Source organism: Homalodisca vitripennis, chromosome 3, assembly GCF_021130785.1.
Source record: "Homalodisca vitripennis isolate AUS2020 chromosome 3, UT_GWSS_2.1, whole genome shotgun sequence".
Taxonomy (NCBI): Eukaryota; Metazoa; Arthropoda; class Insecta; order Hemiptera; family Cicadellidae; genus Homalodisca; species Homalodisca vitripennis.
Genome location: NC_060209.1, coordinates 123,480,719 through 123,506,022, shown reverse-complemented (window position 1 = coordinate 123,506,022; position 25,304 = coordinate 123,480,719). Strand labels below are relative to the sequence as shown.

At 32.7% G+C, this 25,304-nt stretch overlaps 1 protein-coding gene across 4 annotated transcripts in view; it reads left to right on the top strand.

Annotated features, from left to right (window-relative positions):
* LOC124357480 (zinc/cadmium resistance protein) overlaps window positions 1–25,304 on the top strand; it is a 67,647-nt gene that overhangs the window by 15,146 nt on the left and 27,197 nt on the right. For 3 of the 4 annotated variants that reach the window (XM_046809317.1, XM_046809318.1, XM_046809316.1), the window contains exons 1-4: window positions 11,670–11,877; window positions 19,222–19,405; window positions 22,253–22,377; window positions 23,630–23,727. In XM_046809317.1, the coding sequence (XP_046665273.1) occupies window positions 19,229–19,405; window positions 22,253–22,377; window positions 23,630–23,727 (400 nt within the window). In that variant the 5' untranslated portion in view covers window positions 11,670–11,877; window positions 19,222–19,228. Of the gene's footprint in view, window positions 1–11,669; window positions 11,878–19,221; window positions 19,406–22,252; window positions 22,378–23,629; window positions 23,728–25,304 lie in introns of those variants that run through there. The other variant, XM_046809319.1, reaches the window with a different exon arrangement.

The window sequence follows — 25,304 nt, the reverse complement described above, 5'->3', positions numbered from 1 at the left end:
AGTAATAGCTCAATTCGTTCCCGAGATATCTTGTGAACGGATGGAAAGATAGACACACAAACAAAACGATAGAAGAGAACAAACGATGTATCATCGCCCTGAGTTATGGGCTTCGCTAACGCTCAAACAATTAAACAATGTTTCTGTAATGTTTTTTTGTGTTTCCAAATAAATCTTATTACAGTACATATTGTCATTTCCAAGTTGGGCGCAGCAAGTAAGGACAGAAAGTGAACTCCCATGCCCTATTAATGTTACAAGGGTTTAATACCTTCATTTAGGCCATCAAGCAAGTGCTATTTTAGTTTATTGTGAGTGGTATTTCCCATTTTTAAAATTGATGCGACAAACTTTACATGAATTAAAATGTTTCTGTCAATAGTGGCAAGGCTGTCACGATAATAATACATGTTCTATTACACAATGCAATGTTTAACATTCATTTTGCAGAACTCTAAAGAGAATTTAAAAAGCAGATTCAATTTTCTGTTGATGGTATTAATTATCTTTGTGCTCATTACATATGAATTTTTCAAGTACCTAGTTATATATATATATATATATATATATATATATATATATATATCGGTCGGCTAAACAAAAAATATATAAACTATTCACAATTCAATTCCAAATGATCTAGACTAGGCGTATCTTAAAAAAAGTTTTAAAATAATTCGCCAATAAATTTTGAGTTTTGTACCAACGTTTACAGTGACATAAACATAATATAACCAGTGCACAAAGTAAAGTTTATAACAATCGGTTAATTAACACAAAACATACGATTGGAAAACAGTATCGTAAGAACTATCAACACAAAAATTATCCATAGGACGTGAAAATATAATTTCATATAAATGTCGATAAGAATATTTATTAGAGGTGCGCAACAAAAATAATAAGGCGATCGCTGAGATCACCGCGAGTTGTAGCTACTGTAGGTAGCCTACGTGCAGCATAACGGAACACAATGACGGAACAGCCTTAGCCTTGTTACGTCATGAAACACCAGGAGAAACTACGAGTGGCCGCCACGCACTGATACATGCACCGTACAGTTCCTCTGCAGTTCGGAAATAACATGCTAACTGTACGGAAGTTTGCCGCCGTTTGTCTCAAGGAAACCTTTAATCGGTACACAACTAATTGGTGTGTTTAGAGCCGATTAACGATAGTTCGGTATGTGAGGTTGAAGGTCAAAGCAACTACTGGCTGACGATGACGTCATGGTGTGCTGACGTCACTTGCTCTCCAGGAAGTCACGTGTGAAAGTCTAGTTCCAGCCAATCGAATCCTCCGTCATCTGTAGAATTCCCACGTAGTCATGCGTTTCCGGTGTCCGCACCCTGTACGAATGCTGGACACGTAATGTGATTTCTGATGAGTGCTGCCGGATTTCTCGGTAATACTATTTCCACGCCTAGTGTGACGATACGGTTCAAAAATTTTGTTTTAACGTCGATGCCATTTTCTCTACATATTGTGCTATCAGAAATGTGACTGGAGTGCATATAGATACTGGGCAAAGTCCAAAGCTCCGGTCATTAGATATAAGATAGGTTCGAATCCTTTTGTGGCTGTTGCACATTTTATCAATTCTGTAAACATTGAAATATATCGACTTTCCCTTGCTCTGTTAATAAGATTATCCCACAAGCAACTGGTCCGTGTGGACGGACAAAATAAGGAAGACCTCCAGTTGTCGAAATCAATTTTTTGTCTGTGATTTAGTGTCCGTACGTAAGCACGATAACTTTCGAACGATTTGGCCTACAGCGTTGCGATTTCGTGTGAAATTCCTGCCTCTACATTGGTATTGAAAATTGTAAATATCGGTTCATTAGGAATCGTTCTCCAGGTCAAGATGCCGTTAAGGAGGCGGCTCTGGCCTCGGGAGCGAGGGGTCCAGGAGGTGGCAGCTCCATTCTCAGGACAGCGACTTTTGATAGTAGCGCGTTGTTCCTCTACGAACAATCCAAGGTACCAGGACCCATTCTTTGTACTCCCGAACGTTCCACTAAAATGTCTTCGTGGAGACGCGTATGGATTCTAGTAGCTTTGCGTAAAGTTTGGCAATGGTTCTAGTGTCATTTGTCCTCACTAGTCACTGAGATGGCTGTGATTGGCAAAACTCATCTCCCGGCCCCTTGATCAAGTGGCACACGTTGCGACTCGGTTGTTAATAGATGTGTAATAAAATCGTTTAATGAACTACACAATACCAGGAAAGTTTTATCCTACTTAACTACACCTGGGTTTAACTTGACATGTCGGTAACACCTAATTATTATATACAATCGCATGTTTATAAGTATTTGGCCTGCAAAAGTGAGATCAAAACAATGAGATACGCCACAATGTGTTTTTTTAGACCAGAAATAGATAGAGGAATACCCCTTAAGAAGGAAATTTATTGTCAACCTTATTACTTTGTTAGGGATTGAAATGAGAGGGTATCGGAAGGGTTAGAAAACTGTCATTATATTTTCCTCGTATCGCATGCTTTCATCTTGATACACAACCAACCTCACTCACCTGCATATCACGTACATATAGAAGTTGCAATTTTCAGTAATGGTCGGTCTTTATTTAGTTGGCTGGCGTTAATTTAACTTTTATTCACGTATCTGACAGTTGGTTTAAGATTGTCTAGCTGCAAATTATGATATTTTTTGACACCATTTTAATGCTTTCGATACCATCTTAATTCAACCTCCTCCAAAACTAGCGCGACTGACGCAGTTGATTTTTTTTCTTAGACTAAATTTCTCTAACAGTCTCACGAAAAATAGCTTATTTTCTTAAACAATGCCATTTTTGGCTCTTGCACTTTCAAAGAAAAAATGAAATCATATGAAACAGTTAAAATATTAACTCAACATATCTTGTTGTTTTTAAACATAACAATCTACGATATGCGATGCTCTATAGATCCTTGCACAGTCACTGTTTGTCTGTAGAATATAACAAAAGAAACCCGTCTAAGGTAAATCGGTTTCGTTTGGAGATAAGTATTTCCGCGATGTTGGCAGCATATTCAACTGCCAATAATAGTCCAATGGGGCTCTCCAAGGACAGCTCCCATGGGGCGAACACGAAGCTTCCCACGCTGACCCCGTCTGGCGTGTGTTTAACCTAGTTAAGTTAGTTGACCTATTTCTAGTTGTGTTTGCCAGTTTCTTTAATGTAAAAGTGTACGATGCAGTACAGTGTTGTCGAGAGACGGCAGTGCATCTTTAAATCCAGTACGCCAACAATTAAAATTACTGAATGTACTTTTGAATATTTCATCAGAACCTGAGCGTTTGTATGGGTTTTAGCAGTATATTAGTTTGGATAAAATTCTACATTGTATATAAATGCGTAATATCTACACACGAATAACGTTCACATCAGCTGCGTAGTGTCCGACTCACTGAAAGTTTCCACCAAAGCAATCAGAGATACCTAGATTACAAAAGGGCTCCGCTGAAATTCAGTGTAATCTAAATGAAGAGGTGTTTTCATTGTTTCATCAGGTACACAATTCAGTGCATTACGATTACATAGCATTAAACTCAACATTCGCATTGAATCAATAATAAGTAATATATATATATATATATATATATATATATATATATATATATATATATATATATATATATAATGTTCAAACGATGAAATAATAAAACTTTTACATTTCTGATAACCAATAACAATATGGCACAAAAAGCAGTGTGATTGGTTTTATTCTTACCTTTTTAGTGATACGTGTAATCTAATTCTAGAAGTGATAAATAACGGTGTAAAATGTTTTTTGTGTTCTTGTGGAGATGAATTTATTATAGCCAGTAGAGTCATTTTCTGAGGAAAAATTTATAATGGTTAAATGGAATTTCAATTATATCAATATTTCTAAAAATCTCATTAGCAATTTAATTAATGAATTTGGACGAATACTACTACAAAATTATTTTTGAGATCAGTAACTACACATTTTATTCTAAAAATTATGTAACATTATTTCAAATATCTAATAATGCAATTGTGTTTATATAAATTACTATACACATATTGTTTTATGGAAGAGAAAATATTAACTAGTGCATTACTACAGAAAGAAGAATGTATTGCATTAAAACTTACCTTACAAGCTATAAGTTCCTTATCGTGCATTGCACACAGTTATCAAAATATGATTATTTTTTATTCCCACATTATGCACTGGCGTCATACTCAGGTGTGTTGGAGATTAAACTTCTGCTTGTTTTACCAGCAAGACAGATTACGTCAGTGAAATGATGTCAGCAAACAAACTAATTAACACGTCTTATCACTGACTAATCCATTCTCGTAGAGCTTCACCAAAGACAATCCAAACCTAGACGTCTGTCTCTTTGAGGTTATTTAACTGGGCCAGTTGTCAGAATTCACTGAAGATGTGCGAGTAGTTCCTATACTCGGTTCCACGTTCACCGTGCAGTACAGGTCTAATGGGATATACTCATCTTATATTATACGTTTCCTGGTGCAGGTTGCATTAACTGTCCACGGGACCCGCGCGATCTGTACCCTACCTTTTGTACCTTAGCTTATGATCATATGTGTTTTTTTTTGTTATCTGTCATATTTGTATAGCCATATAAAATTTTTTAAATGTTGGTTTGAAATTAACTTATATTTTATTATGAAACAATATGTAAATTAATTTACACCAAATTGGTGTTTATAAAATACTAAAGAATTTAAATGATATGATTTTGTTATGATAGTGTTTAAGAGACAATTTTTATTACAGTGACATTAAACGGACTCTAGCTTTTGTACGTAAAAATATAGGTACAAATATCATGTATTTGTATTGATATTATATAGTTTTGTCCGCCGATTCACTCGGAGTATATTTGTAAACTTACATTGCAAGATATCATGGTTCTGAACAGTGTAAAAGCGGGACAGGAAATAATCTGTTATCTTATCTGAGCTGGCACGACTTGTATACATGTTATTAGAATTCATCAGCTTACACACAACAATAACATATGGCTGCGGATAAGAAGGGTTTGAAAACAAAGTCAAAACCAGCGTAGTCATGACTTTGGTGAAATGATGTCAGAAAACAAATTAATTAACACGTCTTATCGGTGATGGACTTTTTTGTGGATGCTCTTTGTATACGAGTACGCATAAGCTTGCGTACAGTGCTCAGTGTAATATTGTTTTAAGTTTATTGTGTTTATTACCTAACTACATAGTATAGAGTATTGTTAAACTTTTTCTTCTCAGTGTTGATTTGATACGTTACTTACGTACGTTGATACGTAACTGTAGTTTGTGTGTTATGGTGTCAATAGCTGCAGGAAACCTATAAAAAGTGGCGACCGTAAAACAGTGATGAATGTTTTTAAATACTTCTAAAAATCTTTTCCCGAAGAAAATGTGTCTTTTCGGATAAATAATAATAATAATAATAATTTATTTATTCCATCAGTATTTTACAATTGTATGCACATTTTATATTCTTAGGAACTAATGCTAACCACTTTCCAGTTGTGTAGTTAGCACAACATAAATAAAAACCAAAAAAAGATATGAGTTCAGTTACAAATAAATTATCATATAGCCAACAATGCTGCCTCATGTGGCATCTGTGCCATAAAGGTACAAAATATATTCAATACACAATTTTTATAAATGTACATTCCTTAATTATTACTACATAACACTAACATTAAAAATCACAACAACAAAAACACGCATCCTTCACTGCCTTATATCAACACACTAATTAAACTACATACATATTTACAAATATCTATCTACAAACTATACAAGAATACATACTACCATACACCCATATACACATACAAGATAAAATAAAAAATAAAATAAGTACCGAATCAACTTTAACCAGTGCGCGCTCAGTTTAAAAATTTTGAAAAGAAGAAACCATAGGGAATGTCGTTACGTCAAGAATAAAAACCAGTATAAAACTGAAACACGATGTTGGTTGTATTCGGAAAATAATGCATTGTCTTGTCGCCACCAATACACCTCCAACACTTGGTGCAGTTTAAAAAAAAAGAAAATTAAGATTAAGATCTTCCCGAGTTTAAAAGAATTACGTCGTGGAGGTTGCTCAAGGAAAAAGGATTTTGAAAAACGCAGCAGACAGTCTTTATTGTTAGAAAGTAACTATTTAATTGTCTAGCGCCATTCTTACTTAAGATCGTAGAGAAAATTTAGGAAACAAAAAAGAGAGATATTGTTTTAAATACGAAACATAAGTAAATGTTGGGCAAGCGACTTCTAAAATATGGAAATATCAATATATCAAAAACCCGAAAGATGTTTTCTTAGCTGGGTTTAGAAGACTTGTGGAAGATACATAAATTTTAAGATTATGTATAACCATTAATTATTAACTATCTGGATCTTCAACAAACATGGAAAGTGACAAAGAAGATAGTTCAACTGCATCGCAGTCGCTATCTTACAGTAAATCAAGCAAGGTAATCAGCATAGCAACATGTAATATAAATAAATACAACTTAAAATAGCATAATATAATACAAACATTAAAATACAGTCAAATTTAGTGTAATTATTATTAAAGTACTCTTTTAGTTTAATATTATTTTTGTATTAATAACTACTTTAATTCTTTAAACTTATTACTTTTATATTGCCGCAAACTTTATTTAACGTTAATTTACAGGTAACCTATTAACTGTCATTATCAATTTATATAAATGAATAAATTTGTAGTTTAAGATTAATATTCTTTTACTAATAACTATGCTAATACTATAAATTTAGCACAGAAATTTTATTTGTGTAAACCTAAGAAATAAGTTTGAGATGGATAAAAATTTAATATGACCAAAATAATGTTCAATGTGTTTACGGAGGGTGGCCCGAAAAGAGTATATCTTGAGGACTGCCAGTACCACGAGAACTGCCGTTTAGATAACATGGCTTATAGCCGCTTCGTACTGCAAGGTGAACGTGGAACCGAGTGTTTTTTCATAGGTCTGGGCGTCATACTCGGTTCTGTTGCAGATTAAGAGTCTGCTTGTTCTACCAGCAATACACAAATAACCATGTACATACTTCAGTGAAATGATGTCAGCAAACTAATTAACACGTCTTATCACTAACTAATCCATTCTCGTAGAGCTTCACCAAAGACAATCCAAACCTAGACGTCTGTCTCTTTGAGGTTAGTTAACTGGGCCAGTTGTCAGAATTCGCTAGCGATGTGCGAGTGGTCCCTAGGTCTGGCCGCCGAATCGCGCTGTCCGTTGACCTCTGTTTTATCCATTCTGTGAGCGTCACGAGCGAACAAATCTGCATAACTCTATCGGCACAGTGTTACCGGAATTTCGATATTCCAGTAATTTAGGTTTTATGCCAGCTTAAGCCACCGTACCTTATCTTAAATGTGAGTGAAATTATGTTTTTAGTAGTCATTTAATCTTTGGCCGATTTTTAATTTTAAGTTTGAAAATCAGATCGTCGTACCAATTTAAAGATGTAATCAACAGACAAGTACTTCATTTTCTCGTTAGCGATATTAAAATTTTAGTTATTTTAAGCAACATTCCTTTTTGAATATACAACTATGTTCATATAAAAAGTTTTTTAGTCAATATTGGGTGATGTGAACTGGATAACAGGATAACGGAAATTCGACATCGTTACTTGTTACATAAACAAAAACACAATTTTTTCGGAAAATGGCGTATGATATTTTCTTCAGGTGTAGAATCGTTCGTGTGATAAAAGCTTGATTTTTGCATCATGTTTATCTGAGGACTAATTGTTTATGTTTAAGTCGGTGTTTATATGGTGTTTATATATTTCTAAAACACGGTTATAAATATCCAAATGTCTTGTTTCGCTTTAGATGAAATTGATCACGTATTTTAAACAGACAGGGTTCCTGGCTTAGCTGGTGCGTTTAATGGTGTTCTACTGGGTGTCCTATGAATAAATGTTGAAACTCCGGGAACTCGGTGACATATGAAAATAAAAAATTCAAGTCTATAAATACTAACCGTGGAAACTCATCAATGATTTACGGCCGGTTAAATATTTCATCCATATTTCAGCTCCTAAGGTCATACTGAAACCTTCGGGATATTATTAAAGGGACATACGTAGTGGTTTAGCATGACGTCAATCCTGAAACTGTAATTTTAATTTTTTGTGGCGCAATCGGAAGAAAAGTAGATTACGTGTATTGATGCGTGTTTCTTCCAATTGTCAAAGGGAAGATGTAATATTAATTATTGAGGTTAATTTGTACAACACTGTTTCTGACGACTCTAATTCATTGTTAGCTTGTTAGTGTAGGCGCTACGCTTGCAAACCTTAAAATCTTGATTACATGAAAACTTTTAAAGATTTGAATACGTTATGAACACTATATAGATCGCGATCTTGGTTTGATTGCATTAAGTTATAAATTATGTTTGTTAATCATATTCACATTTAATAATTAGATAATATTGTATATCTACGTTTAAATTTGTATTTCCGCTCGGTTATTGTATAAATCTTAAACTTTTTATGACCACTGTCTTCTTTGTCAAGGACGAAATATTTATTTTCAGCACCAAATATAGGCAAAACTGAACAATCATCGTAATCACCTTGCTCTGAACTTACTTGGCACTAGTGACATTGTTTATAGACTAAATAGACACAGTGTAGTTGATTTACCACTGAGATTTATTTGAGCGTTTGCTAAGCACTGTTTGTGTTGGCTGCGTCATTGGACCGCATGCTTTTGTAGTTAACCTCGTATTAACTTGTGTTTCACTTGTGTTAAATTGAATGTAAATATTAAACAAAATTAAAAAATCTGTCTTGTAAGAGAGATTTTAACATCTAAAACAACTTAGAACAAACATTGTTGTAAATGAACCTAGAAATCTAATTGTGACAACTATTTGGCTAGCAAATTTTAGCCCGGTCAATCAGTTGTACAACAGCATAGTTCGAAATCATCTCAGTTAGAACAAGAACAGCTGATTGAGCTGAAACATTTTTTTCTATAGGCGCTCTAGTCTACTGCGCATGCGCGCACCGACATTTTTTGTACAACACTGGTTGTGTGTGGGTAATAAATAGGCTGCATAAACCGCAATGCCTCCCCCTCCCCCCAAGGCAGCTGAGATACAGAGTTGACAGGGCTGTTGCAGGGTCTGGACACCTTCGTAGTGTACAACTATTTTTAGTTGAGCAACCGATCTTCCAAGGCTTACAACCCAAATTTAATTCAATACGCGCAACACCACCGTCAACGTATGGTATAAGGGGGTGTATCACTAATTTCCCACGGATAATTACTCAGATACAATCGTTTATAGAAACCTTGAACTGAAACATGAAGATATATTTAAAAATCTGCAATAGTAAAACGTGCTTAATATTGTAAGAAATATGCTATTTTGGTAATATGTTGGGAAGTCGTCAAGATAAAAATTTTGGACAATGTAAACGGCCGGACTGGATAACAATTCATCCAATTACAATCCACATGCAAAGGCGATCTCTTTACCAACTTTAATTCTCTTATATAAATAATTATAGCAATTGTGTTCACAAGTCTGCATTATTTTTACACAATTCTTCTGTGAGCCTCTCCGTTGGTGGCTTCATTTAACGTATTATGAAAATTACATGCCATCATAACGGTCGGTTCTAATTTCTGCCTCCCAAAAGGAAGCGATGTCGTTGAGGAGGCCACGGTCCGGAGATTGTAGTATAAAATCTACCTTAACAATAGATGTTTCCATTCGGACTACGCAATAACTGTTAGTTTATGCAAAACAAGTTCTTGATCAGACCTATATACAATTTCATTTTATGTAAAATGCTTTAAAAAACTACATAAAGTGTAAAGACAGTGAACACATGTTAGAATTATATAAAACTTTATTATATACAGTACAGCAAAATTATACTGCTTCTTTAATAATTCACCAAAGATATCTGTATGACTTTACTTCATAGGAAGGAAAAGAACCTGTAATGTAATGATTCTTTTCTGGAGTTACCATTTTTTGATATTTTTAATAATTCTAAATGTATAATGAACTCACGAAGTTTCTGCATTTTTTAGATCACTTGTATCATTGAGCTGTTGTACATACTATGCTATGCCACCTTTTCGCCAGCGAGATCTAGATAGGTGCGTTACGACTAAGTATTGCAGACAACCGGTATAATTAGCATGTTTCTCCAATGCTATCTTGCGGGTAAAGTAGCCTTGCAACTCAATACAAGAACCACCGTACTCGTACAATCATTATCGGAGGATATTAAAAAATTTAGCTTTAAAAATATTGTTCCTTGAGCATGTACATTTTCTCTTAAAAGAAGAATTTTCTCTTAAAATGTTACTACTTTTTAAACTAAAACATTAGTACCATAATATATAGTGGCAAGTTTAAATAATGTGCTTTAGCAGTTCTGCTGGTTAAAAAAGCGATTTAATAAACTATTTTACGATTTAATATTTTATACTGCTCTTCTTATACGTTGCGCAGAGAAAGTAGCCATCACCAGCTAAAACTGTTTATTAAGAAAAATCATTTTGAAAGCTCTAGAGAGTGTTGTTAAGATTTATTTTTCCCCCAAGTTTTTTCTTCCCTCATCGTAGTAATAGAATTGTTAACATACTTAAAATCAAACGTCAATATAGTGCAAAATCCTTAGAGCTGTTTATTTTCCTTTATTTATTTCAATAATTAATTGGTAGAAAAATATAATGTTACTAGAGATCCTGTATAATTTAATAATTTAAACTGAAAAATATGTTATATCCCCAAGAATGGTAAATTTACAGAGTAAAAGGAAACAAAACATTTTTACACATTTAATATTTGTAAATTAAAACACCAGTATACATAAAATACACATGTAAGTTGGAATAGTAGCGTTTAGGCATAATATATTTGTGAATAATTTTGTATTATTTGTATAGATGTAGTATTAGTTCTCATGTTGCTGTAATACATATGCCTACGGAAATTAACAAGCCAGATTTAAAATCAATCGGAGTTTTATTTTATATATTAAAATACAGTACGTTTTGATACTTGTGATTTATGAATGATTTAATATGTAGACTGTATGTATAATTGTATGTACTAGGATATACATGGTGTTACGCATATAATATATAAACTGGTGCTAATATAATACATTTTAAACGTCGGAATATTAAAAGGGCCAAGACTCAAAATTCCCTGGAACTCTTAATTTCATCAATATTCAAGTAGGGTTTTAGTTGCGAGTCCAAGGTGAATTTTAGGGAGAGTCAACAAAACCAAGAAATCATTGTTTCCTTGAACAGCTGATTGGGAGTGAATAGTGAATCGGACTAGCGGTGTACAAGTGAGGACAGAAAATCTTTATTTACAGGGGAACCAACATAGCTACTTTTTAACAATATAAAATGTAGGTCCTATCATTCTAAATAATAATTAAGTCCTGGGACTCTAATTATATTAATTTATATTCAAGTCACTAAATTAGTTTCATGTGTTAATCGAGTTAAAATTCTCCAATTAACAATATTCCTGTGAATCTGAAATTGTTTGACATCAAAGTCAAGTAGTGATATTTTATTTTGAAGTGTTGGCAGTAGTGTTCAGTTCCAGCTGCTCAGTCAGTTGAGAATTTGTGTTCCTTCGGCGTCGAGTGCCGTGTGAATTATGGTGGATGCGTGCAGTTAAGGTTGTTTCAATGTTTTCTGTGAATAATTGCTCAGAGCTGTAAAATTGGAACAAGTTTTGTGTGTTGTGTACAACTCCCTGATATACATAACTTCGTAGGAAGTGCCTAGTGCAAATCCGTTTGGGAGTATTCAGAAGATAGGTTTGTATTCGGTTATTCGTTTGTTTCTAAATGAACAGATTTACAGTTACATGGACATCGCATTTACTTTTTTAGTATTATTATTTATAGGCACTTATTATTATTATTGCCACCCCGCCAGATCATTCTTTGATTATTTACAGTTTTCATTTTTTGTGAACTTATCAACAGGTCTAAATTGCTTTAGGCCCATCTAAAGTACAACTTTTCTTTGTTTATTAAAAAATAATTTTTGGGTTGAGGGTTTTAAGCCTAAAATGTAGTAATTAATAGGAATATGCCCTCTTTTTAAATACGGTGAGGCCAAATTTGATTTACTTGCTGAATATATTTGTTTTGAAGTGTTGTATAAAAATTGTTTCTTTAAAAAACATTGCCACTCTAAATTTCTTGTAGCCTAGGAAATATAAGGGGTAGACTTTAATAAGCGGCCTACACTTCTTATTTGATTGCTATTATTTATTGGTTTGATTCTTTTTATCATAAGGGTAATTCGATATTGCAATTTTTAAATTAGCATATGATTTGAACTTATTAGTTATAGTAATTTTAATGTAAAAAAAACAAGAAGTAACTAATATTTTGAGACATTGAAAATGGCGATGAACATGAGGAAAATATGTAAGATATTTCTTACAAGTGACGCAGTTTGTTTAAGTAACTCCTGGTAACACATGGGGAGAATTATTTCCTCCATTTCAAAAAAGCGGTTACTTATTGATATCAAGCTGGGCAAGTTATAAATATTGTAAGGTTTCTTTGGTATCTAATTCTAGGCCACAGTTGGTTTTGTTGTTTTGTAATGTTATTGTAAAATTTATGCATTTCAAATTGTGATTACGAGATTCTTCTTGTTACGGTAATTTATTATAACTCTTGTGTATGATTTTTACACACATCAAAGTTGGATAATATATCGAACTGTCCAATAATAGCAATCAAATAACAAGTATAAGCCGCTTATTAAAGTCTCCCGGGTAGGGTACGATAAGCGGACCCGGTTTTTTATATCGAAGAATGTAACCATCAATACCTAATATTCGCATCTCAAATCCTATATAAAAGTATCGACTATCAATCGATATAAAAGTATCTATAGTCTTCAATAACAATCATGTGTTTTAAATTAAAATATGAATTTAATATTTACAGTGGTCAAACAAATTATTATAACCAAAATTAGGAAACTGAAGACGACCATATTTGCTACTCTCACAGTTACAGTTGTTTCTGTCCCACAAATTTTACATAATGGGTTTTTCAGTACAAATACAACATGTTGAAGCCACGAAAAACATATCTTAGTTCAAAGCAATGTCGTGTAGTTTTCTACAATTGACTGCTATTTTTAATAATCAAATGTTAATTATGTAAAATTGAAATATTACATTACGTATATTATTTGAAAGTGTTTACAGCTGTTGATATAGATTATTTAAGTTAATCATTCAAAATAATTAATCAGTATCGATTGATTATATTGATGGTTATGATTAAGTAATATCGTTTGCCAATTTCAATATAAAAAACTGGGTCCGCTTGTACCGTACTCTACCCATCTCCCCAATATAAATAAGAGTTGAAAATTAACATTTACTGGTGGAGGTTTGTTACTCATTCATCTATTTGTCATAGGCTATTGATACATATTTCATTTTAGCTTTTAAACCAAATCAACCAAATGGTTTCATTGACTGAACATATGTACTCAGAGTAGTATTGTGCGTTTTCTCATTAGGCCTATTATAAATCAATTAATTTGAAGCAACCAATTATAGACTTTTCCATATTGAGTACTAAGCAGATTATTTTTAACATTATGGAGATTTGAATAAGTGATGTACAATCGTTATTCGATTGTTGTTATCGAACAATTCAATATATCCAGGTTTTATATATATAAAATAATTATTTTACGCAACAAGAATTATAATCCATTATTAACAAGAATATAACATAAAAATGTTTAATAAAACAAATTTTACAATATTGTAGAAAAATAGCAAAACCAACTTTGGCTTAGACTTGCATATTAGAGAAAATTTACTTATATTTAAGTTATAGCTTGAACGAATATCAGTGAGCAACCGTTTTTGTAAGGTAGAGGAAAGGATTCTTTCCTAAAAGGTGCAATTCCCTGCAGTACAAAAAAAATCACAAACATGGTGTGCTGGTATTCCACTCCTGAAACGTCTCTTGGCCGTCCAAGAACATTTAATTGTTTGAGTATTTGCACCTGTCAATTGGTCAGTGATTTAGGCTACTGTATAATTTATAAACTCCATAAATCATGTTTAGTTTAAATTGTAATATCTGATTATGCCTTTGATAAAACAATCAACACATTCAGTAAAAGCAACTAAATAATTATGCCACTTTTTGAAGTCTACCTTTAAAATTTTTATCTGAGCCAGTAAGTGATGCTGTCATCTGGTTTTTAAATTGCTGGTTTGACTACCTCATTGCATAATTCATTTGTTTGGAACAGTATGGTCTTGTTTTGGTTTGTGTAATGACATCCTATGCACCAGTTTTTTACTTACTCAAAGAATTTCAAATAAACTTTTCAGGTGCTTCCCTCCTTGCACTTCCTAGTAATTTTTATACACTTTTCTATAATAAAGAAGAAGCCTTTGTGCCGAAACGCAGTAAGAGAAACCAGATTTAACTGAAATATATTTTATAAATATATATAGTCTTTATCATAACAAGCTACATGTAAAACTTCAATTTTGTCCAATCTAATTCATTTTTACTTTTACTTTTTTAGAGGTCCTGTTTTTTTTTAGAGAGGACAAGAATTTTATATGTCGACAAACTACCTGTGTGGAAACTGTCAAATAGCTCACTTAACCATTCTCTAGCAACTGTCCTTAATTTTAAAAAGTAGGCTAAATTGTTATAAAATATTAAAATTCCATATAGGTTTAAATTAAAATATCCCTTTCATTTACACCTTTCATTAAGTATTATATAAATTTGTATTTATCAATAACAACTATTGATGAGCCTGTGTATAGAAAATCCTTCTTGCTTTTACATAAAAATTTTGTAAACATATTCTGATGGCTTTTACACCTTAATTCTGAATTTTATATCGACCGAAATTTAGTATTCAAAATAGCACAAAACTATAGAATATTCACAGCTGTACAGACATTGTGTTGGACTGATGTAGTCAAGTTCAAAATATCTGATTTTATAAACAGCTGATTAAATTATTAGACATTTTGTGTAAATTGCCAAAAGTTATACAACTTAAAAACTGACATTTCGAGTGATGCCTCAATCATATCTATCAAATGCATTGTATGGTTTGGATGTATTTTATTGATAAAGCGAAGTAAAACCTATTAAGTCTGTAGCCATTAACCCCGGAAGCATCGATTGACTCATTTGGTGTCCAATCGGATAACTGAGAAAGTATGATAGACATAGAGTGTCTATTCGTATTTTTCTGATTAAAGCATTATTTATTACTGGTCACATATCTTTAAATTATACATCAATGAAAACCATATGAGTTGCTTTAATATTAAATCCTGTTTCTAGTGAGATTTTCCCAGATTTTTGCTATTACTTATGAGCAGTGGAAATTGTTATTTGTTCACAAATCATTTTGTTCTTTATTTAGAAGGTTTTTCTTTCAAATTGTGCAAAGTTTTATCATACATTGTTAATAATCAAACTTGACAATGGGTGATTCTTGTAAATCAAGTGATATTTTTACATTTTAATAGAATTTGACGTGACTGACTTTGTTGAGTCTAAAGTAGAAGTTTTGTTATGTTGTTTTCTTTTTTGTTAATTTGAAGTAAAATACTTACTTCTACATTATTCTATATCAGCTAACTCCATAAAAAGATAAAAATGGCCATTTTTATTTTTATTTTCATTGTTTTGCTTGGCAATCGAAGATGGTAAAATTTTGGTACTTTTGCGCTATTCTCTGTAAACATAAAAATTATTACCATTTTCTTTTCTGAACCCCATAACACTATATGGTTTTGTGTTCACAATTAAATTTATTACAATTTGGCGGTTTTGAATTTTTAAAACACCTTAGGTAGGAGTACGCCACTCCACGTGTTGTGTAACGGGCTTTGCTAAGGTTCAATGAAAAAATGTTAAGTTTATAGCTCACTTTTTACTGTCCAATAGAACAACAGACAATCATATTAAAAATATATTTTTTACATCCCCCAGCGCACATAATTATGCCAGCCGACTAAGTGACAGGCCTTCAATGTCACCAGCCAAATTTCATGGTTGTGGATACATTCATATATTTGTGTATTAAGCTGGTAAGTGTGTAAATAATAAAAGAGCACACACCAAGTTCATTATAAAATTATGAATATGTTGGGATGTTTAGGCTGCATGTGTTAATATATCATATGTTAAAATCTCTTATGAGTGTACTGAGTTTGTTTACACATTTATGTGTTCTGTTTTTCTCTCATTACCATCATGGTATTCCATAAGACTGATGTAAAAATATTCACTAACGCTCAGCATAATCCCATGTACCATCAGCAGGTGTTGCTCATATAGAATTGAAGCTTTAGGCACAATTTTAAGTACATAGGGCTCAATTCGTCGTCGAAATATCGTGTGGACCGACAGAAATGAAATTTTTCCAGCCCTTTAAGCGATAGGCCTCGCTAACGCTCACCCAATTATGATGTGGATACTTTTATGTAATATATGTTTTCACAATCAAATAATAGATATACAGTACACGCTAAAAGAAATTAATTTTTACTTCAAACCGATGTTAATTAGTGTTAGTCTCTGATTCTTAAAAAGAAAAATGACAACACCTTATGTAACACTGCATATAACATGTGTTATAGAATTTATAGAGGGACCCTGTAAGACCTACAAAAATTAGCACACATTTTCAAATTTCTGATAAATTTCAAGAATTGTGTTGCTCGGGATGGAGATATAGGTAGTGCCAGTCCTGGTTTTGAAGTATGCCAAATTGGTACAATGCTTGAACTCATGGCAAAATTACTAGGCAAAATGTAACCTAAACCTATTAATTTGTGTTTAATATAGATCAGGTCTTATGTAAGGAAGATTTTAAAACTTTTTATAACTCTGTCTGGAGATACAAACAAAATTTGATAATTAGGTTGAACTAGATTAATTACTGTATTAAGTATTTAAAAGAAAAAAGTGTTTGGTAACTTTTGATCTTTATATCTTTGTTGTGGTGAAACCTATCTGAAAATAGTTAACTTAATCCCAACTTTGGCTATCTAGCTCCTTTACTGTCTCAAGATAAGATTAGCTCACAATTAAACATGAGAATTTATTTATTGATTTGTACAGTACCAACATAGAAAATCAATAAAATTTGTGTTTGCGAAGTATACCTTCCCATTTCAATTATATAGTAGTTTTGTAACAATAAAGCATATAATGAACAGTTTGGGTATGAAGTGAAAGTGATGTTTTACTGTAATACTGCTGCAAAGCTACCATCAGCACTTTACACTTGTTTCTTTAATTCATCAGCTCCACACTGATGTCACTTCCGTTACTCTTTTTTTTTAATCTGGCTATTTGAACTGTTTAAGACAATCGTTAATCCAACTGACTGCAAAATTCAGTTTGTTAGTCAGTATTTAAGGCAAGGAATGTTAATTTGACAGCCAAAATTGAACGTCTAATTGCTAAGATTTATGGTGAAAGTGCGTGATGTAATAGTGAAAAATAGTCAGATTAATGAAGTACAGACAAATGTTTACAAACTGTGTCTTGCAACACGCTAGATGTTATGAATGGTATTTCCGTTAATTCCCAGCTAACACACCTGAGAGAACGTATCTCACATTTATGGTTGCTGATAATCTCCCAAAAGACCCTAATGTTATTGCAATCTCCCAAGGCCATTGCTTTATCCAGTGTTCACGGTTTTAAGTACATTTTAGCTTTTAGACACTTAAAGTCATTTACAAGATATTAAAGGTCCAGTCTTTTGAAGTTGGGATAAATTACATCATGATAACTTTTACTACTTTTGAGAATTATGAACTACAGTTAAATCTTTTTTACTAATCGAAACAGCATTGTTTATGTACGAAATTATGTTGTGAAAAAGTAGAAAACAAATCTTCAAGCAGATTATTTGGTATTGTTATTGAAAAAGAAATATGGACGTTATTTTGTATTGTAATTTGAACATTCTGAAGCGTGTAGAATATTTGTGGACTTAAGTGTATTTAAGATTAAAAATTTATAAACTTTTCGGAAATGCAAATAGAGATGGTTGTACATGTTTGCATAGGTTTGTAATGTTATCAATGCATGTTCCAATATGTCTACTCTTGTGTATGTCAAAAATATATTGGAACCACATATTCCATTAAATTTCTTTAGATTGTTCTGCCATTTATTAAGTTTGATTTTAAATTTGGTTGTATGGGCAAAATCCTTCAGGGACTGAGGATTTTTTTTTAACTTCATACCAACAGAAGTTAGTTTAGTTTCAACTTCTTCTCTATGGTGTGATTCAGAAAATGAGTTTGTATGGGGAGTGCTAGGTGGAGATTAAAGTTAATAAGAATTTAAATGAGTTATAATTTACACTGCCACTGCCACTATCATATATGAACAATAACTGTGTTAAACCACATTGACAAATTGATATCAGTTTTCTTGTATGAAAGAGGAAGATAAAATCTCCGACAACAATAGCACATTTTCATATATTTTCCGGTTCACACCGCATTGAAACATTACTAACATTGGCCTCATTCTGGGGAGTCATCTCCAGTCAACAGGTGTTAAACTGAAACTGATGTATTAATGAGGGTTGTAACTTTATGTATTAATAAGGGTTGTAACTTTATGTATTAATAAGGGTTGTAACTTTATGTTAGGTATGTTTTAATTGACAGTCATAACACCAAACCTCTTAAGCCTGAGAACTAAGTTAGTGCATTTCATTCATACAGGTGGCAATGTATAATGATATATTAATAGTTTGTAGTATTTAAGGCACATTATTATTATTCTTTTATTTTCAATATCTTGTACTCAAAATCTATTTTGTAATCAAGATGAACAATTTTTGTATGTTTTTGTTGCTTCATGTTTTTGTTTTTGCTAAATTTCCTTTCAAAAGTCCATTTACTAAAAACAATCAGCTTTTATTCTTTTCTATTTAAAGTATTTATTATGAAATTCTTCCCCATAGCTTTAATTGTGTAGAAGGATTTATTATAACACCCCGTTCCAAAACCTTGATTCCACTAAATATAGTAAACTTTTGTAGTGTTTGTAGAGTTATTGGTTTTTCCTGTTGTGTAACCTGTCCATTTTGTTGTTCAGAAATACAATGGGCCGATACACGGGCAAAAAATGTCGACTGATCTCAATGTTCTGGCTGACTACATTCTTCTTCCTGGTTGAGATTGTGGTCGGCTACGTCACCAACTCCATGGCTCTTGTCGCAGACAGCTTTCACATGCTGAGTGATGTGGCAGCACTGGTTGTTGCCTTTCTTTCAGTCAAAGTGGGTAATTAATCTCTGCCTTTATACACGTAATTTCATTGATTTTGTTTATATTTGTTGAAATTGAGTTTGTTTCTTAGTAAATTAATTTGTATTAATGACGAGTTTTAAAATATAATACTGCTATTGTACAGATCTATAATGTGTCTCTCATATCCACTTTTGGATTTCATATATTAATTTGTTAACTGGTAACAGAATACTGCATTAGGACAAGGGTGATTGTCTTACAAACATTTTAACCAAACCAACAAATCATTTGTGTCAAAGATTAAATTGGGAAAATAGTTAGTTTTTAGGAGTGAAAAAATAACTAACGGTAGAATATTATGTTATATATTGAAATTTAGAAGAACAGAATATCTTCTAGTGCAAGATAACTAAGGTACAGTCTGTCATCCTATGATTTCCCCATTAAAATCAGCTTAGATTATTTATGCAAAAAGACGATAGGATGAACTATTATATGCCCATTTTAGTGTTTGTTTTCAGAAGAAGTTTAATAAGCTTTTAATTTTATTTTATATATTTGTATATATTTCATAATAGTGATCTAAATTGATAAACTTACATTTAAAACACTACTTCAGGAAATGTGGGTAATATTATCATGTATGATAATATTATATATACAAAGGCAAAGCCGATTCCCTTTTAAGCTTTGGTTTGCTCATCATCATGGACTATTGGCCTGTTGCAAGGATCTTATCGAACAAAATAAGGGGTAGAGTTGGTACAATACATGGTTGACGGAGGTAATAAAAGTGGTATGGTCACAGGCAGAATTTGAACCTGATTACTTACCACTAAGGATTTGATTGGAAAAAAAAATTCAACATCATAACTTTAAAAGTTTTAAATATAATTAGATTAAATTGTATATTGCCTAATTTTAAATGTAAACAAACAGGTAGTTTTGAGTATGAGAAAACATTTCTCTTTTTTATTGTTTTGTCAAAATGTGCAATTTGTTCATGGCAGTAATATAGACTTATTTATCATATTAATTTCTCAATATGAGTGATACCGGTAGTAATAAAATAAATTTTACTATTAATAGACTCTTAAAACTATATTTTGTTCGTATAATTACAAGTATTCTAAATAGTTTTTGTCTAATAGAAATGTTTGTTTCTTTACTTTAAAAAATTAACCAATAGTATCAACTGGACTATTTAATTTATATCATGTAAAAGCAGAACAGTAGAGAATGTAATTGCTTGGAGTCTACATCTACTTGATATAAAACAGCGTACCAAACGTTGTTAGAATCACATCTACAATACAGGATAGCAGTTTAGGACAGCACTACAGCTGGAAACATGCAACACATATTGTTGTACAGAAACGAGCAATTAGTAATCTGTATAATATACAACCTAGAGAAGAAATCAACGATTCTCACAGTTGTGAGCAATTACATCCTGGAGACGATAACCCATGTTTACATTGAGGAACCATAAACACGGTTGGAATTGGATCGCTAATTCACTGTACACAGCAGATATGCACAAAACTACTATTTACCTGTGCATCGACTTGGTTCCACAGAGAAGAAAACAAGCTACTATATTGGTGGAGTGCCTTGCCGGATGTAGCCTACTGAAGGATAGCAACATGTAGCTTCTCTATCATAATAAAATGTGTATTGAGTTGTGCAGATGTCACCAAAAAAGGTGGTTGAAGATTACATTCCGATGGGCTAGAGCTTAGACGCTAGAAGCTCTGGTCAACAGTGTGTTCCTGGTGGCTCTACCTTACTGTAAATGTGTAGTGTATGTCACCCAAAATGTGATTGAAGAATACGAGTGGGCAAGAGCTTGAAGCTCTACTCAACTCTTTGTTTGTTGTGGCTCTATGCTTGTCTGTCACAGTAAAATGTGTATTGTGTTGTGTAGATGTCACAAAAAAAGGTGGTTGAAGATTACATTCCGATGGGCTAGAGCTTAGACGCTAGAAGCTCTGGTGAACAGTGTGTTCCTGGTGGCTCTACCTTACTGTAAATGTGTAGTGTATGTCACCCAAAATGTGATTGAAGAATACGAGTGGGCAAGAGCTTGGAGCTCTACTCAACTCTTTGTTTGTTGTGGCTCTATGCTTGTCTGTCACAGTAAAATGTGTATTGTGTTGTGTAGATGTCACCAAAAAAAGGTGGTTGAAGATTACATTCCGATGGGCTAGAGCTTAGACGCTAGAAGCTCTGGTGAACAGTGTGTTCCTGGTGGCTCTACCTTACTGTAAATGTGTAGTGTATGTCACCCAAAATGTGATTGAAGAATACGAGTGGGCAAGAGCTTGGAGCTCTACTCAACTCTTTGTTTGTTGTGGCTCTATGCTTGTCTGTCACAGTAAAATGTGTATTGTGTTGTGTAGATGTCACCAAAAAAGGTGGTTGAATATTACATTCCGATGGGCTAGAGCTTAGACGTTAGAAGCTCTGGTCAACAGTGTGTTCCTGGTGGCTCTACCTTACTGTAAATGTGTAGTGTATGTCACCCAAAATGTGATTGAAGAATACGAGTGGGCAAGAGCTTGGAGCTCTACTCAACTCTTTGTTTGTTGTGGCTCTATGCTTGTCTGTCACAGTAAAATGTGTATTGTGTTGTGTAGATGTCACCAAAAAAGGTGGTTGAAGATTACATTCCGATGGGCTAGAGCTTAGACGCTAGAAGCTCTGGTCAACAGTGTGTTCCTGGTGGCTCTACCTTACTGTAAATGTGTAGTGTATGTCACCCAAAATGTGATTGAAGAATACGAGTGGGCAAGAGCTTGGAGCTCTACTCAACTCTTTGTTTGTTGTGGCTCTATGCTTGTCTGTCACAGTAAAATGTGTATTGTGTTGTGTAGATGTCACCAAAAAAGTGGTCGAAGAATACGTTCGGGTGGGCAAGGGCCGAGGTGCTGGGAGCTCTGGTCAACGCAGTGTTTCTGGTTGCTCTGTGCTTCTCTATCACAGTTGAAGCATGCAAAAGGTTAGTCCTACAGTATACCAATTACTAATTGCTGGTATAATAATTGGTTGCTTGTTTTTTTCTGGTATACTATAGTGTTTCCTTGAGTTTATCTAATGTCTAAGCCTCTTATCATTTAATAGTGTTTCTAATAAAGTTAGTTGTATTTGGTGATTAAGAATTAGCTTTGATAAACCAGAAAGTTAAAAACAATCTTGTATCTGTGAAGCCAAAATTCTTAACCCTTTGAACCCCAGACCAAAATATTGATGGTGGAAAAAACGTACCAAAATCATTTGACCTAAGAACTACCGAGAATCCCGGAGCAGAAACAGCTGTTTTGCATACTGTTTGTAAAAAATTAATACTTTTGCTATTTTTTATGCTATTGTCTTGTATTACACACCAAAATGTCCAGAATGAAATTGTATACACAGAAAAAGATTAGTCTGAAGTATAAAAAAATGTTTAACAGCATTAAAATAATTTTAAAATATATGTATATAGATTTTTAGGCAAAAAAATTGATTTTAAGATTTTTTAATTAAAAAATAAGAAATATTTTTACCATGGGCACCCACATTTTATTTTTCTAAATTTAGTTTTGTGTATGTACAAAAAAAATTATATTGGTATCTCTAAAAATAAACTTTTTTTGAATTTTTATATAAAAGTATGCGACTTGTAAAAACCTCTAGGCGTACAACACAAAAATCACTGATATTACCTAAATAAATAAATTAGTAAATAAATAAATAAAAAAAAATTAGTATTTTAATAAAATACATATAAATATGTATTAATACTCATAAAATAAGTATTTTACGATTTCAAATAAATATGTATTAAACGCATATACCATGGCGACGATATTACGTCGCCCGGGGATTCTCGCAACTTCATTGGCGACGATACATCGTCGTCGCGGGGATCTTCGCATATCTTCTCGGCGACGATATTTCGTCGCCTGGGGTTCAAAGGGTTAAAGTAAAAAAAGTTTACTGTAGCTAAAAAAGTTTATTAGTAATGAATCTAAACAATAATCAGTTAATTTTATATTTAACATAATAATCAAATAGAAGCCACAATTTTGCAAACTTTGTAAAAGGCAACAAATCTTGCTGTTGTTTATAGACTTTAATTTTAGCTTGAGTGCACCATGGCCCTACTTTGAAATATAACATTAACATTAAATTTACAGTAGGTCAATGGTGCTTATAAACCTGTACATTTTAGTGAATTTTGTGTAACTAAAGTATTTTGTTATGTTTAGGTTTATTGAAGTGGAAGAAATTCATGAACCAAGACTGATTGTAGTGGTTGGAGCATTAGGTCTACTAGTCAATGTAATCGGCCTTTTCCTGTTTGCTGGTATGTTTTAAAACTTCTTTGTTAATGTGGTTGTATTTTAGTTTAACACATTGACTGCAGCGGATGTATCTTATGACAATGTCATTTGTCCTGCAATCTGTACATGTCTCTACCTGTAATGAAGATGTTATTAGTATTATTATGCTGTATAAATATATATGTATTTAAAGTGGTTATTTGAATTAATTTGTAACGAAATAATACATACCACCTAGTTGAAATCATCTGGTGCATAATACATTTGTTCTTCATAACGAGCAGTCCCAAATGCCCTGCCTCAGAGTAAGGATTCCTGAAACTTGTATTGATAGCATAATCTAGATGAAACGGAGATATTATAAGTGAGCTATGAGAAGAACTACGTTAACCACCAGAAGTACTATTTGATGGAGAGAAAAATCGTGTGTTGGAAAGAGTCTACTGAGGATTTGAATCATTAGAAAGATTATATATATATCATTCCCAATTCAAATTAAAGTTTAAAATTCATAAAAAATTATTTCTTGTTCATTGAAAATTTAAACAAATTAATACACTTAGGTTTCCAGTTTGTTGACTTTATCAGTGTTTTAGTACAAGATAACGTCACTGAAATCAGCTTGATATTTTTCAGGGATGCCTTGAAACAAACATAAATACATTTAGGAAACATTTATTTTGTGCTCCAGAACTAAAAGGGATAAACGGATAGAAACCATACATCTGAATTAGAAGTGACAATGCTTTATAACATTCAGTCAAAATGTATTAAATTGGCAAGATTGGTGATGTTTTAAGTGACATATTGTAAAAAGTTGTTGATCCTTGACATACAGTAAAAACAGGTAGCTCAGATTAGATTTAAACCTTGTGGATTATAATTATAATATCTGGAAGAAAAAGTTGATGCTTTCAAATCAGAATGTGATTGTATCGTACTCAGGATGTTAAATGATGATACCAACAAATGTGTCTCATAGGTGAGATCTATGTGTCTTGCAAGCCTTACTTTGTCAGGTGAGATTTTGTAGAGTAATTTATACTGGGTAAGTGAAGGAAGTTGCAGGCAGTAAACATTAAGGCAGGCAGGCTGACTGCTTCATGGTGTCCTTGAGTGAAGCAATAACTCAAAGGACACCTATTGCCAGTGGATTGCCTCACGTAAGATGTTGTCACCTTGAACCTTGCACCCTCACTTACCAGTTAACCTTGTAAATAAACAAACAGACCACAAATAAAATTTGTGTTAAATTTTCAATATTGGAATCTAAAACTATCAACTATCGTTTATATACATTACTTTCCACTGCCAAATAAGAATAAAATCACTTTCAACCCAAATTATTATTTCTTAATTACAAAAGCAATATGATTACTAAATATGTAATTTAATAAAACAATTATTAGAATAGCCATTGTAATAGTAAATTGCATTCCCAATCAAGCTTTGATTTGTTAAAGATGCAGCTATTTCATTTAGAACTAAGGGGTATAGACTGTTTCAGATAGCCTAAGCTTTACCTCACCTCATTACATTTTCAGTGTCGTTAAAAGGGTTAGTAATATGGTTTTATTTAAAAGCTGTGTATAATTTTGTT